This window comes from Rhizopus delemar, genomic scaffold (assembly GCF_000149305.1).
Source record: "Rhizopus delemar RA 99-880 supercont3.11 genomic scaffold, whole genome shotgun sequence".
In the NCBI taxonomy this organism is placed as follows: domain Eukaryota; kingdom Fungi; phylum Mucoromycota; class Mucoromycetes; order Mucorales; family Rhizopodaceae; genus Rhizopus; species Rhizopus delemar.
Genome location: NW_027137837.1, coordinates 1,376,799 through 1,389,519, shown reverse-complemented (window position 1 = coordinate 1,389,519; position 12,721 = coordinate 1,376,799). Strand labels below are relative to the sequence as shown.

General features: G+C 36.5%; 4 protein-coding genes across 4 annotated transcripts; 3 read left to right on the top strand and 1 right to left on the bottom strand.

Moving 5' to 3' along the window:
• Positions 1-786: 786 nt before the first annotated feature.
• RO3G_13200 (60S ribosomal protein uL3) lies at positions 787-2,112 on the bottom strand (the record flags this gene model as incomplete). The annotated part of the gene is made up of 3 exons (XM_067667784.1): positions 787-1,939; positions 2,041-2,048; positions 2,110-2,112. 3 exons carry the CDS (start codon positions 2,110-2,112, stop codon positions 787-789), a joined length of 1,164 nt encoding a protein of 387 aa, XP_067523885.1.
• A 3,854-nt stretch (positions 2,113-5,966) lies between these two features.
• RO3G_13199 (uncharacterized protein) lies at positions 5,967-6,518 on the top strand (the record flags this gene model as incomplete). The annotated part of the gene is made up of 3 exons (XM_067667783.1): positions 5,967-5,983; positions 6,026-6,270; positions 6,328-6,518. 3 exons carry the CDS (start codon positions 5,967-5,969, stop codon positions 6,516-6,518), a joined length of 453 nt encoding a protein of 150 aa, XP_067523884.1.
• A 1,589-nt stretch (positions 6,519-8,107) lies between these two features.
• RO3G_13198 (uncharacterized protein) lies at positions 8,108-8,579 on the top strand (the record flags this gene model as incomplete). Its single annotated transcript, XM_067667782.1, has 3 exons — positions 8,108-8,404; positions 8,458-8,488; positions 8,545-8,579. 3 exons carry the CDS (start codon positions 8,108-8,110, stop codon positions 8,577-8,579), a joined length of 363 nt encoding a protein of 120 aa, XP_067523883.1.
• Positions 8,580-9,297: 718 nt separating this feature from the next.
• On the top strand, positions 9,298-11,527 carry RO3G_13197 (T-complex protein 1, zeta subunit; the record flags this gene model as incomplete). Its single annotated transcript, XM_067667781.1, has 6 exons — positions 9,298-9,311; positions 9,670-9,810; positions 9,879-9,942; positions 9,997-10,191; positions 10,254-11,267; positions 11,321-11,527. 6 exons carry the CDS (start codon positions 9,298-9,300, stop codon positions 11,525-11,527), a joined length of 1,635 nt encoding a protein of 544 aa, XP_067523882.1.
• Positions 11,528-12,721: the final 1,194 nt, after the last annotated feature.

Below are 12,721 nucleotides of genomic sequence, written 5' to 3'. Positions count from 1 at the left end.
AGAGATAAAATACAAAATTAAAAATCATTTACTTGTAACAAAAAATTGCTCAGAATTATCTTTTTTTTTTTTTTTTATTGGATAGGCCTTGTCATATCAACCTTAAAAAGAGTGTCTAGTGACTTTGGATCACAAAGACTATCAATCCGCTGTGAAGATCTATAGGCATTTAAAGGGTAAAACATAAATCAAATAAAACAAGAATGCAAATCTTGATACCTTGTCTTTCAAAAACAAGATCATTCTCTGGACACGAGTCATTATGAAATGATTCACAGCAAAGAGATTAGACTACAACGATTAATAAAAAACAAATCACACTTGCTGTATCGTTTTTTTTTTATGCTTCAATTCAACTAACAGACTCTAGGGACCTACTAGGACATCATGAGAGCCCAAGCAGTTTCAAAATTTAGGAAAATAAGTCGGTGAAATAATTATAAAAGACATGCCTTTGCTGGTTGTGAAGTAAAAGACTTTTTTCCAACCTCAAAGTTTTAAAGTCTTGGTGAATGTAGATAAATCTCCAGGATCGCACATTCTCACTGCACCACTTGGACAAAGTGAGCCTATCGTATTATGATAGCACTTTGTAACATTTACAATTTAAAAACATATCAACTCAAAATCACAAGAAATTCCCACGTAGTACATTGAATTTTTACAAAAAGACACCAAAAACACTCAACTTTTGGCGAAAAAAAAAAAACACGAGTGAATTTAACCCATTCAAAACAGGTACTTGAAAGAGACTTTTATACTTTATTTTATAAAATAGAAAGCAATTTAAAGATCCTTCTTGAGAGTACCCATGAATTGGTGCTTTTCGGCAGGAGTTTGGAAACGACCGTGACCAAACTTGGAGGAAGTATCGATGAACTTGAGGGTGACCTTTTCGAGAGCAGAACGCTTGGTGTGAACAGTCAAGGACTTACGAAGGGTGATGACACGCTTCTTGGCACCAGCACAACAACCCTTGATCATAACAAAGTCTTCATTGACTTCACCATAGTGAGGGAAACCACCCATGGGAGTGATTTGCTTTTCGGTCAAGTCATATTCAGTAGTACCAGACTTGGCATCAGCACCAGTAGCAATACGGTAAATCTTCTTGTTGATTTCAGTACGGCGGTGGTAACCACGTTGACCGGCACGAGCAACAGAGTACATGACACGAGAAGGATGCCAGGCACCGATACAAGCAACCTTACGAAGACCACGGTGAGTCTTACGAGGCAACTTCTTGGTACCCCAACGGTGGGTGACACCTTCGAAACCGTGACCCTTGGTGGTGGCAATGATGTCAATCATTTCATCTTGTTCAAAGATGGAGCCAACAGTGACTTCCTTTTCAAAGTGTTCACGGGCAAAGTCGACCTTTTGCTCAACAGAACCACCGTTCAATTGGATTTCCATAATGTGAGCCTTGCGTTGGTGGAGCTTGGCCTTGGAGATTTGAGTGTGAGCAATGACACGGACGACGGAACAGTACTTCTTGATACGTTCCAATTCACGAGTGACATCCTTGGCACCTTCAGCATACTTTTGAGCATACTTGGTGAAGGCCTTCTTCTTGGAACGGTACCAGTTCTTGTAGAAGCGACGCTTGGCTTCTTCAGAAAGGTGTTCGGCCCAGACAGTGGTCAAAGAACGAAGACCACGAGGGGTTTCGACGTAACCGACAACACCAACAATCACCATAGCAGGAGCTTCGATGACAGTAACGGCTTCGACGATTTCCTTCTTGTGCATCTTGGAACCGGGACGTTCAAGATCACGGACAATGTGGGTCATACCGGCCTTGTAACCCATGAAGGCAGTCAAGTGGACGGGCTTCTTGGCATCATCCTTAGGGTAAGCCTTGACACGACCGCGGTGAGATCTAGTTCTCTTACGGGGGCCGAAACCCAAGTGACCGTGACGGGGAGCCTCGTACTTTCTATAAACAGCAAATAATGAGGTTAATGTCTGATCTCTACATGCCCATGCTTCTCTTCAACTGCATGTGCTCATTCAACAATTGGATGTATTAAAACTAACCTGTGAGACTATGAAAGGATTTAATGTTAGTTATATTAAAGCTTATGAATGGATGGATGTCTTATTTACCATGTTAACTACACTAAATAAGGTAGAGGAAAAAGAGAAAGATTAATTGATGTCTCGTCCTGAATCTGTTATCATCAGCTCTGGCACTCTCCCTTTTCTCTTTCACACACCACTCATTGTTCCCTCTCCCTCTCCTTTCAGAGACATCCGTACAGTCACAGGTCCGGTTCGGATTATTTCAGAAAGCTCGTCTCTTTGAATGTCAGACACAAAAACTCGCTCTGTTAGCTGCTTGGCATGGCATAGGTTTAATTTATTTTTTAAAAACAATGGTGGTTAGATCAATGGACAATATTCAAATTAGTCCATATATAACCGAATAAAGTACTTTATTCATGCCAAGGACACTTGTTAGTCATTTCAGTTAGAAAATGAATCTTATGTTCTTATTTGTTCTCTTTTTGAACGATCGTTTTTACAATAAACAACGAAGAGTAGCAGAAGGGTTGAGAACGTTTCAAAATACGAGTAATTTTATAATTTTCCGATCTTAATCACTCATTTGTTTTGAATCCAGTTAGGACTGATAAATACATGATTCATTGACTTGTCTTCTTTTTTTCCCCCTTTCTCTCTTTGGCTCCTTTTTACAAATCATTTTCTCCAGTTTATTCTTGTTACTTTTAGTTGCACTATTTGTATTTCTAAAGTTGATCCTGATGTACCTACTGCTGTTTCATGTGGGTCATTGATACCATAAATCATGGTCAACAAAGCGTGCCTATCAAAAAAGTACCGGATAGCAACCACAGTATTGAAAATTGGATATCCATCACTTCAGGCAACAGCCATCACTCTACTTGCTCACTGTGCAAAAAGAGGATCTCCATCCGAGAACTTTCTGGTCCACTTTTTTTTTTTACATATTGTTAGTTATTTTGCAAAACAAGCCAAAAAAAAATCGCCTTTTTTTAGGTTTTTATGTAACAATCACTTACTATATTTGCAATAATTCTCGAAAAATTAGATTTTTTTATTCAAGCTTTAGAGGTGTTTTTTAATATTTTTTCTTCTCCTCATTCTTATATGTTGAGATCGGCAAATTTTTTACAGGCGTATAAACAATAGGCCAAATTTACTGTTTATCAAAAAAATTAACCATTTTTTCCTTCGTCTATATATTTTTTTATATTTTTGAAAAACGATAAATGTTTTTGAACAATGCTTCCAAATAAAGTAATCAGCGAAAAAATACTAAAAAAGATAATGATTGGCAAATTGATCCTTACTAATAATTCAGTATCCAATCACTCTTTGTTTTCTATGAACAAAGGTGATCTTGACGTTTACCTGCCACTATCGTCGCCTGCTCTATCAGAATATAGAGTTAAAGGTGTCTAGAGCAAACCCAACGGTCCCTATTAAAGTATCAAATTTAATCGGTCGAAGTTAGATATTTAATACTTTTTGTGAGGATGTCACTTTATGGTTCCTATTAAGTCGGACCCTACTAAAATTTCTACACTCTATTTTTTAAAATTGATATGAGCTCTGACGATGTTTACGCAGCTATAGCAGAACGATGCAGCAAATTTAAACAGTTTCAAAACGTAGCAAATTAATATGTTCTTGCTTTGAAAGGCTTTAATCTTGAATATGACGGAGAAACCCACTATGTCAGGTCACTTTCTGGTCATAGAGTTGTCAACCGAGATCGCAACGAGGATCAACTTCGTCTCATTGTGAATGGCTTCTTGTAATCACCAACATACGACAAAAAAAAATTTTTTTTCTGCCACTTCAGAACGCGCCGAAACGTATTTATTGGTATTATTAAAGCCATTTAACTTAAGGATTACCGCTTTCTTCAGTATAAGTACAAAACTACTAGCAAAGCTAGATTTTTACCTTACCAGAAAATGGCAGCTGCCACACACTATGTAGCTTATGAATATGGATATCATTCTGTGCACATCAAAACCCATGATTACTCTGCCAACTGCGTAGATCAATATTTTTGCATGTCAGAGAATTCAGCGATGTAGTTGAAGTTGTTTTGCAATGTTTATCATAGTAAAATTCAGCGTTATTTAAACTAAAAATGCGATCATCCATCAACTTATTGTATTCTCGATGTATAGAGAATTCAATTGAATGCATTCTGAGGTGATATATAAGTGAGAAAGTTGAAGATCCATTATTAAGATGATTTACATATAGCATTACACGAAAGATCATAATATAACGCAATGCAGCAAACTTTGGCAACATTTGACTTTTATCTAACTGGTTTAAATCCAGAAAAATATAAACAAATACGTGTGCATAATAAATATCACTCAAAGTAAATTTCTTTGTTTTTCTTTTATTTTACTTAACATCAAGAACAAGAATTCCCTTGAAGCATATGCACTTTATTGTAATCCCTTTTATTTTATCTTTTTATTTTACTTACTCAAAACAGTTTGATCTACTTAACAAGATCTGGTGGTCACTTATTACAAGTGAACTTGTATTCAATCTGCTACTATTTTGGGAACCAAACACTGTTCAAAAACTTGGTCTCAAGTCAAAAACCTTTTATAACAAGCCTACTTTATACTACAAAAACCTTACAAACTCCAATCTCACAATAGGTCTGATAATTCCTATTAACTCTAATACCTTTGGGCGAAATTTGAAGACCTATTAACTTTAATAGAGTCGCTAATAGGGTCCATTGGGTGACAACTTTTTGATTTCGGGGTATTAAAGTTAATTTAATCAGGACCGTTGGGTTTGCTCAAAGCAATTGCAAATGTCGATCAGAATAAGTTACTGTAACGAAGCAGAAGCTATTTGGTTGGAAGCTGGTGATTCCCTTGATCCACCATATTGCTACTTTAATTACGTGGATTGTATATTAAAAGACGAAAGAGCCACTAAGAGTCAATATTAAAGACAAATAAAAACAGGGTTCCAAAATTGACAAGATCCTTTAATGTCTTTGCGGTGAGAAATTAACTAATTGTTTAAGATATTTCCTAAATTATAAGTTTGTTTCCGACATTTTTTTAGACAAGAAATAATGAAGAATAAGAATTTCACATAAAATACAAAGCTTACTGGGATGGAAGAGCTAAACTTAAAAGTGATTATAATTTGAGGAAGAGAACAACAAATGTGGTAGATTCTGCACAAAATAATCTGGTTGATTCCATAAACAAAAGGGTATAGTATTGGAGTGCTTTAGTTTTATTTCTTTATTATCTTTATGCATATACAAAGAAATAGTGGTGAAGTCATAACAACAGTATAAAATTAGATCAGATACCCAAATGAGAATGAATTTGGTGAAAGCAGTTACAGAAGTAATGAAAGGGTAGGAGAAGAAGGTGATGATCGAATTAAGCTTGCTAAAGAGCAATATAGAAAGTATGAAGTATATCAGTTTTGTTGTTTTTAAATGAAGAATATAATGTATATGTTTCAATTAGCATATCCGGTCCACCTATCCTCAATATGGACGACAAACGCACTTTGGATTTAGCGGGAGAAGGTGTTATTGAGGAACTTAAAGCAAATACGGTATTAGAGCCTATTTTAATATCTATTTCTACAAGCAAGTTAATTGATACTATTATAAAATCACTACCGAGCACAATAGTATTAAGAAAAGCAATAAGAACACATATTGCCGCAAACATAAACCTTGATATCATTGAAAATGCTCAAATTAATTTCATTGAATCAGTAATGATTTACTAGTAAATATAAATTGAATCTTAATAATATATTGGAAATGGATGTTAATAATTATTGGAGAGCCTTGGCAATCCTCTGTTACTACCTCAGCTTGAAAGAACAGCTGCTGTGCATACGACTATATTCTTAGTAAATACCCTTTTCCTGGACATTAACGATATTATTGGTTTCAAATGGTAAGATTTTATGTGTATGTATGAAATGAGAAACCAATTTCTATCCAACTATACAGGTTTGAAGTCACTGCTTACATGACTTCAGATACAAAATGGGATGGTATTGGATTTAGCAGGAAAAACAACAAAGTGGTAACCTTGCTTGTCGAGATGTCCGGTGGTTTGAAACATTATTGTACGGATACCAACAATGAAAACGATATAAACAAGTTGATTCCTGGTGCCATCCAATGCATTGAATTGACACCAGCATTAACTAAACAAAAAGCCCCAATACCAGAATATATAATAAGATTTTTTGGTAATATTTGTTAAGTTGAGGAGTCTTTTTTAAAACTATTAATCTATCATTTTATAGATGGCAACTTGTACTTGGAGTCTGTCATGATGCTTGAAACCGGGTTTTTTATTCGAAGAATGCATGTTAAGATCCCAATTCCAAACACCGTTCGACTTTTACAAAAGTTAATCTATTGCACACCACAAATGTTGGAATGGCGAGAAGCCGTTGCTAGATTAACTCGAAATATTGATGAAGCTTGTGAATGAGTTGATAAAAGCTATTATATTAAACAAATATTAAATAAATAAAGAACAACAGGTTTATGCATACATTCCATAACAAGAACTGATATCCAGAAACACAACACTGCAGCGATCTTTGAAGACCATGCTTAATAATAATAAAAAATGTACCAAAACGTACCAAATTTCTTAGAGTGATATATGCATGAGAAGAGACCTGGCTGACCAGCTGAAATCAATGATGAAGAATTGAAGAAGCTGGTGGAATCTAATATAGCTCAAACTATAAGTGAATTTACAGTACATATGGGCTTTAGTATAGACACTATTTCAAGATATCTTAAAATAATGGAAAAGTTTAAAAAGCTAGATCAATGAGTACCTTATAAGCTGGATGCCAGCACAAATTACTGCGTTTAGAAATATGCTTTTATTTACTAAAATGATATAAAATTGATTCAATTTTGAAGCTAATTATAACATGTGATAAGAAATGGTTATTATCATATAATAATAAACAACGTTCTGGGCGAAGAATCGATAGAAGTCAAAGGTCATCAAAGTTTTCAAAACCCGATCTTCATCCAGATAAAGTTCGGCTTACAATTTGGTGGTATCATGGCCATTTCGACATCTCAAATTAGTAATTGCTACATAAAGAGTCAGTTGTTATGGTTCATAAGTAAACTGCGCGTGGCGACTACTGTTTTTGGCATATTCTTTCAGCTCTTTTTTTTTTTTTTTTTTTTTTTTTTTTTTTTTTTTTTTTTTTTTCAATAAATGATCCTGTGGAACCCGCTGCTTTTTCCACAAGGGATAAAGTCAAGATTGAAAAATTGTAAATAAGGCCTTATCACTGCAACTACATCATGCGTTCTTGAGCAAAAGATCTTGACAGAGCCAATCGGAAGCTCGTCCAACGTTATTAAGAGCTCTTGAGAGCCGAACATGCCAAGTCAGCCCTGATGGCCATCCAAAGATATTTCAAACAACTGGAAAGGTATCTTTCCGATCCCCCCCCCTCTCTTGGTGCTCAGTCACCATTTGTTTTTTTTTGCCTAGGGTTGCTGAGATGGATGTTCACTTGTCGAGTCCTACCACACGAGCCTATCCAGGTAACCTTGTCCACCTGCCTCGGACAGAGTCGATGGTTGACATGAGCAGCATAAGAGTTCAATAGATTCGTTTAGCAGCGTAATGAGTCGTTTTTATCCTTCTTGTTTCATTTACTCGTCCGTTTTATTAGAGAAAGTGATGAGGCGATCAAAGAAGCGGATGAAGCTAGAGGTCTAGAGAGAGAGAGAAGGGATACGAAAAGAAGGAGAGGTGTGTTGTTATGGTTTAATGCGAATAGTGCATTTTTTGTATTGGCCCTCTCGTACATCTAAATTAAATTTTACAATAAAAAAATCAATACCTTCTTGTCATTTTTTGTAGTAATATGCAAGGAACTTTCTATTAGAATTAAACAATCAAAAGGGTTTAAATCAATATTTAAATTTAGGTACAAGTATTCCAAAAATATGACATGAGGGATGGGTAATTAAGGCTTATTTCTATTTAAATGAATTCAAAACTTCATCCTTACTAGTAACATCCTCTTTCTTCTTCTTATGACCAAGTTTTTAACGCTCTCTATCTTCATCCTGTTAAGCCATCAAGTGCTTTGTATTGAACAGTCAAAGACATGCTTAGGTATTTCAAAAAATGGCGGGTATAATTTTGCTTTGGCCAAGGTTCAGTCACCTAAACAAAGCCCACAGGAAGCTTGTAACTCTAGCTGTGGGGCAGACTTGGTGACATATACTACAAACAAAAAGGGCGTCTCATATCATCTGCCGATTGCCAATAAAAAAATACGTCAGTTGACATGGATTGGGTTTTTGGAACCTGGACAGACTTATCTTTTGGTAAGATATAAAGATAGGCAAGGGTAAGAACATTTACAAATCTTTGTTTATAGCGTCATTCAGGGTCGAAAAACAAGCAGAAAAGTAAATAGTAGATTATTTGTGTGTGTATAGATCGTGTGTTTAATTGATTCTTATAGGCAATGGTATTGGATGCATTCATGTTGGGATGTAAGGGGAAAAAAAATCAGGGAGGAAATAGGATGATTAATTTTCTCACAATAGTAAGCAAAAGATACAGTTTTATGAAATACAGGACCCTATTTGCTCACAAGCCAAGCTTGCCATTTGTGGATTTTATGGAAAAGTAAGGCACCCTTAACAATTACATCAACTTTATGTCTTATAAATACTAATATAGCAAACAACCCCTACTCAAGCCCTGGTAGGGACTAGTTCAAACACAATGGAACCCAAGGCTTTACAGAGTCCATCCATAAAAAAGAAGACCCATCCTAAGTCAGTGATTCAACCAATCCATTTAGGCTTCAGTCTTACCGATCCCATCAGTGGCAAACCATACATTGACGCTGACTTACCAAAGTAGTCATCCAACCAAAAGTTCCAAATAAACGGCGCCAACAGTAGAAAAAAGAGCATGCTTGTGGATTATGATGTCTTTTTTCTTCTTCTTATAACAATAGTAATAAAGAACTAATACCTTAAATTTAAATCTTGCCAAAGGCAAATACCTATAATCCGTTTGTGATGAACATGATTGCTAGTTACTTCTATTCAATGGGACTTTCATACCACGCTGATTTCGTCCTCCGTGAACACGAGAAAAAAAAAAAAAGAGCTTTTTTTCTTTTATGAATTTGAAGTAGACTATAAATATGCCGCAAAAGCATCTTGGGCTAATCAACATATGAAAATTGCTTGGTCCAGTTTGAATGGACTTGAGCTGGTAAAAGGAAAAATGAGCTTTATTCAGATAAACTTTATTCCACGCATCGTCCTACATAATGATAATCCCCTTGCATACCATGTCATTTATAAAATGCTACTACAAGGCCTAATGGCAGCCCGATATCAGAATGACTTGCCTTGGTTCCATGTTTTTTCTTTCTGCTTTTGACAATTCGTCAACTCCGCTTATTCACATTTTGAGAGCCCTTCGTTTGAAATTTTTTTAGTAGGCCATGGCGAGATCTCCTTTTTCTTTAGCTTTTTTAATCTTTTTTCTTTTTTATATTAAAAACAATGTAAACTTTAAAGTTATACTTTCTCACTTCTTGAACACTAATTACTTTTATAAAAAAAAGGTCTTCTTCTGCCCTGAAAGTCATCAATCCAAACTCGGATGTCGCAAGACGCGGTCAAGCACTTCAACTTAATATTACTGCTGCGATCGGTTTACAAGAAGTATTGAGATCCAACTTGGGTCCTAGAGGAACCATCAAGATGTAAGCAAAAACAAAGCATTTTTGTCGAAAAGTAGATGATTAATATTTTGACATCATCTTTTTTAAAGGTTAGTTGATGGTGCTGGTGCTGTTAAGCTTACAAAAGATGGAAAAGTTTTGTTGAATGAAATGGTAAATGAGCACACTGTTTTATACAGCAAACCTGTATTTATATTCTATTGGTAGCAAATCCAACATCCTACTGCTGCCATGATTGCTAAGGCTGCTACAGCACAAGATGAAATTACAGGTGATGGCACGACCTCTATCGTCTTGAAGGTCGGTGAGCTTCTGAAACAAGCAGAACGTTACATCTCTGAAGGACTTCACCCTCGTGTGATTACAGAAGGATATGATCTTGCCAAGAAGGAAGCACTCAACGTAAAGAAAAAAAAAAAAGAGAGAGAGAGATGAGCACCGGTTGACATTCTCCTTTTTCATAGTTTTTAGAACAATTCAAAGTGAACCAAGACGGGATTGACCGTGAATTGCTCGTGTCAGTTGCCCGTACCTCTCTTCGTACCAAGGTCCACCGTGCTCTTGCCGACACGTTAACAGAGGCCGTGGTCGATGCCGTTTTGGCCATTCGCCGTGAAGGTGAACCGATCGATTTGCACATGGTTGAGATCATGAAGATGCAGCATCGTACAGAAACAGAATCCAGATTAATCCGTGGTCTCGTCCTCGACCACGGTGCTCGTCACCCTGATATGCCCAAGAAGATCAAGGACGCCTTTGTGCTCACGTTGAATGTCAGTCTCGAGTACGAAAAATCCGAAATCAACTCTGGTTTCTTTTACTCGACCCCCGAACAGCGCGACAGGTTGATTGAGAGTGAACGTAAACATGTGGATGATAAAGTCCGTCGTTTGGTCGAATTCAAGAACGAGGTTTGCAGTGGCGAGCATGCTGGTAAAGGTTTTGTCATCATCAACCAAAAGGGTATTGACCCTCTTTCACTTGATCTCTTGGCCAAGCACGGCATCTTGGCCCTTCGTCGTGCCAAGAGAAGAAATATGGAGCGTCTTCAATTGGTCTGTGGTGGTGTGGCTCAAAACTCGGTGGACGATTTGACACCTGAGGTTTTGGGTTACGCCGGATCAGTCTATGAACAGGTGTTGGGTGAAGATAAATACACATTTGTTGAAGATGTCAAAGATCCTTACAGTGTCACCCTCCTGCTCAAGGGTCCCAACCCTCACACCATCCAACAAACAAATGACGCCGTGCGTGATGGTCTTCGTGCGGTCAAGAACGCTATTGAAGATAAAGCTGTCGTTCCTGGTGGTGGCGCCTTTGAAGTCGCACTGGCTCAACATTTGGTAAAATATAAAAAGGAAGTCAAGGGTCGTGCAAAGATGGGCGTTCAAGCATTTGCTGATGCCATGTTGATCATACCCAAGGTATTGGCTCAAAATGCTGGCTTTGATGTGCAGGATGTGATTGTTGCTTTACAGGTAAGGAAATGAATCGTCATCCGAATTGAACTCAAACTCACATTATGATTTAGGATGAGCACGCTGATGGTCATGTGGTTGGTGTGGACTTGAAGACTGGCGAAACGATGGATCCTAAATTGGAAGGTGTCTGGGATAATTACAGAGTTCATCGTCACATGCTTCACTCCTGTTCTGTTATTGCAAGCAATTTATTATTAGTTGATGAAATGATGCGTGCTGGTAGAACATCATTGAAGGGTCCTCAACTGGGAGAATAAACAAAATACACGCACACGCTTACAGTTTACCCTAAAAATATTTTTATTGATTTAATTTACTAGAAAAAATGGGAGCATGATTGAGTTTATGCTTTTTTATATGAACATAACTGGCCTATCACATTTTTTGTTTTTGTTCAATGGATTGATTGAATCTTTAAGCTAACCATGTACTTTTTACTCTAAAAACTGACACTTTATTACCTCTACCAATGCATCTTTTGCTCGCCATTTTACCTATTTCATACAGCTTTTATTTCCTTTTTTTTAAAAAAAAAAAAAGGTTAATCCTAAACCTTGAAAACCTCCTGTTCTCCATGTAGCATTAGCTTTAAGAAAAAAGAATGGTTGCAAAAAATACTGTAATATTCCAAGCTTAGGAGATACAAAATGAAGGGGGAACTGTTATTATAATAAAGGTAGAAATTAATTTTTCATTTGTTTTTTAATAAAGTAGGATGGTTTCTAATGCATCCTTGGTACATAATTTAAAGAAACTTGACATAGCAATGCTCATGTTTGATGTTGATTCTGTTGAATTGGTGCTGTAAATATTCATAGGCTAAAACATGCTTAAATCAATCGTAACAAGAGACCCTAGACAAACGAGTCCTGATCAAAGATGTCTTTAGCAAGTATGTCAAGTAAAGGAGGGCTACTTGATTCTTTGCTCATTAAAAAGGGAATCTATTACTGCTGCTGATAATAACTCTATCATCCCTACAACCCTTGATTTGTCGTAAGGTAAAAAGTGTCTTGGGTTCAGATAACAAATGCACTTTTTAACTCTGTGTGGACATTTTGTCTATCGACCGAGCCGAGTTTCTACTACCAAGTTAGATCAAGGCCAAGGTTGCAAAGAGAAAGAGAGAGTTGTATGTCGTATGCAGAATAGGCTTATTTGGTATTGCGACCAAAAATAAAAATGAGGTCCTTTATTCTTTCTTTTGCATGTAATAAAAGAATCCATTTTTAAACTGAATGACCCTTAAACACAAAGCATGCTCGACGGATGAACAAGCAGTAAATGACATTTATCCCGAAAGTGCAGGGCTACCAAGTCATGAAAGAAATACGTTTGAAACGTGGATTGATTCTATGAGTTTATTTTAGATGCTTCCTTTATCACTTTTACTACAATAGACACATGTACTGCCATGTAGTCATCCATTTTTCGTTTTTACAAAAGACTGT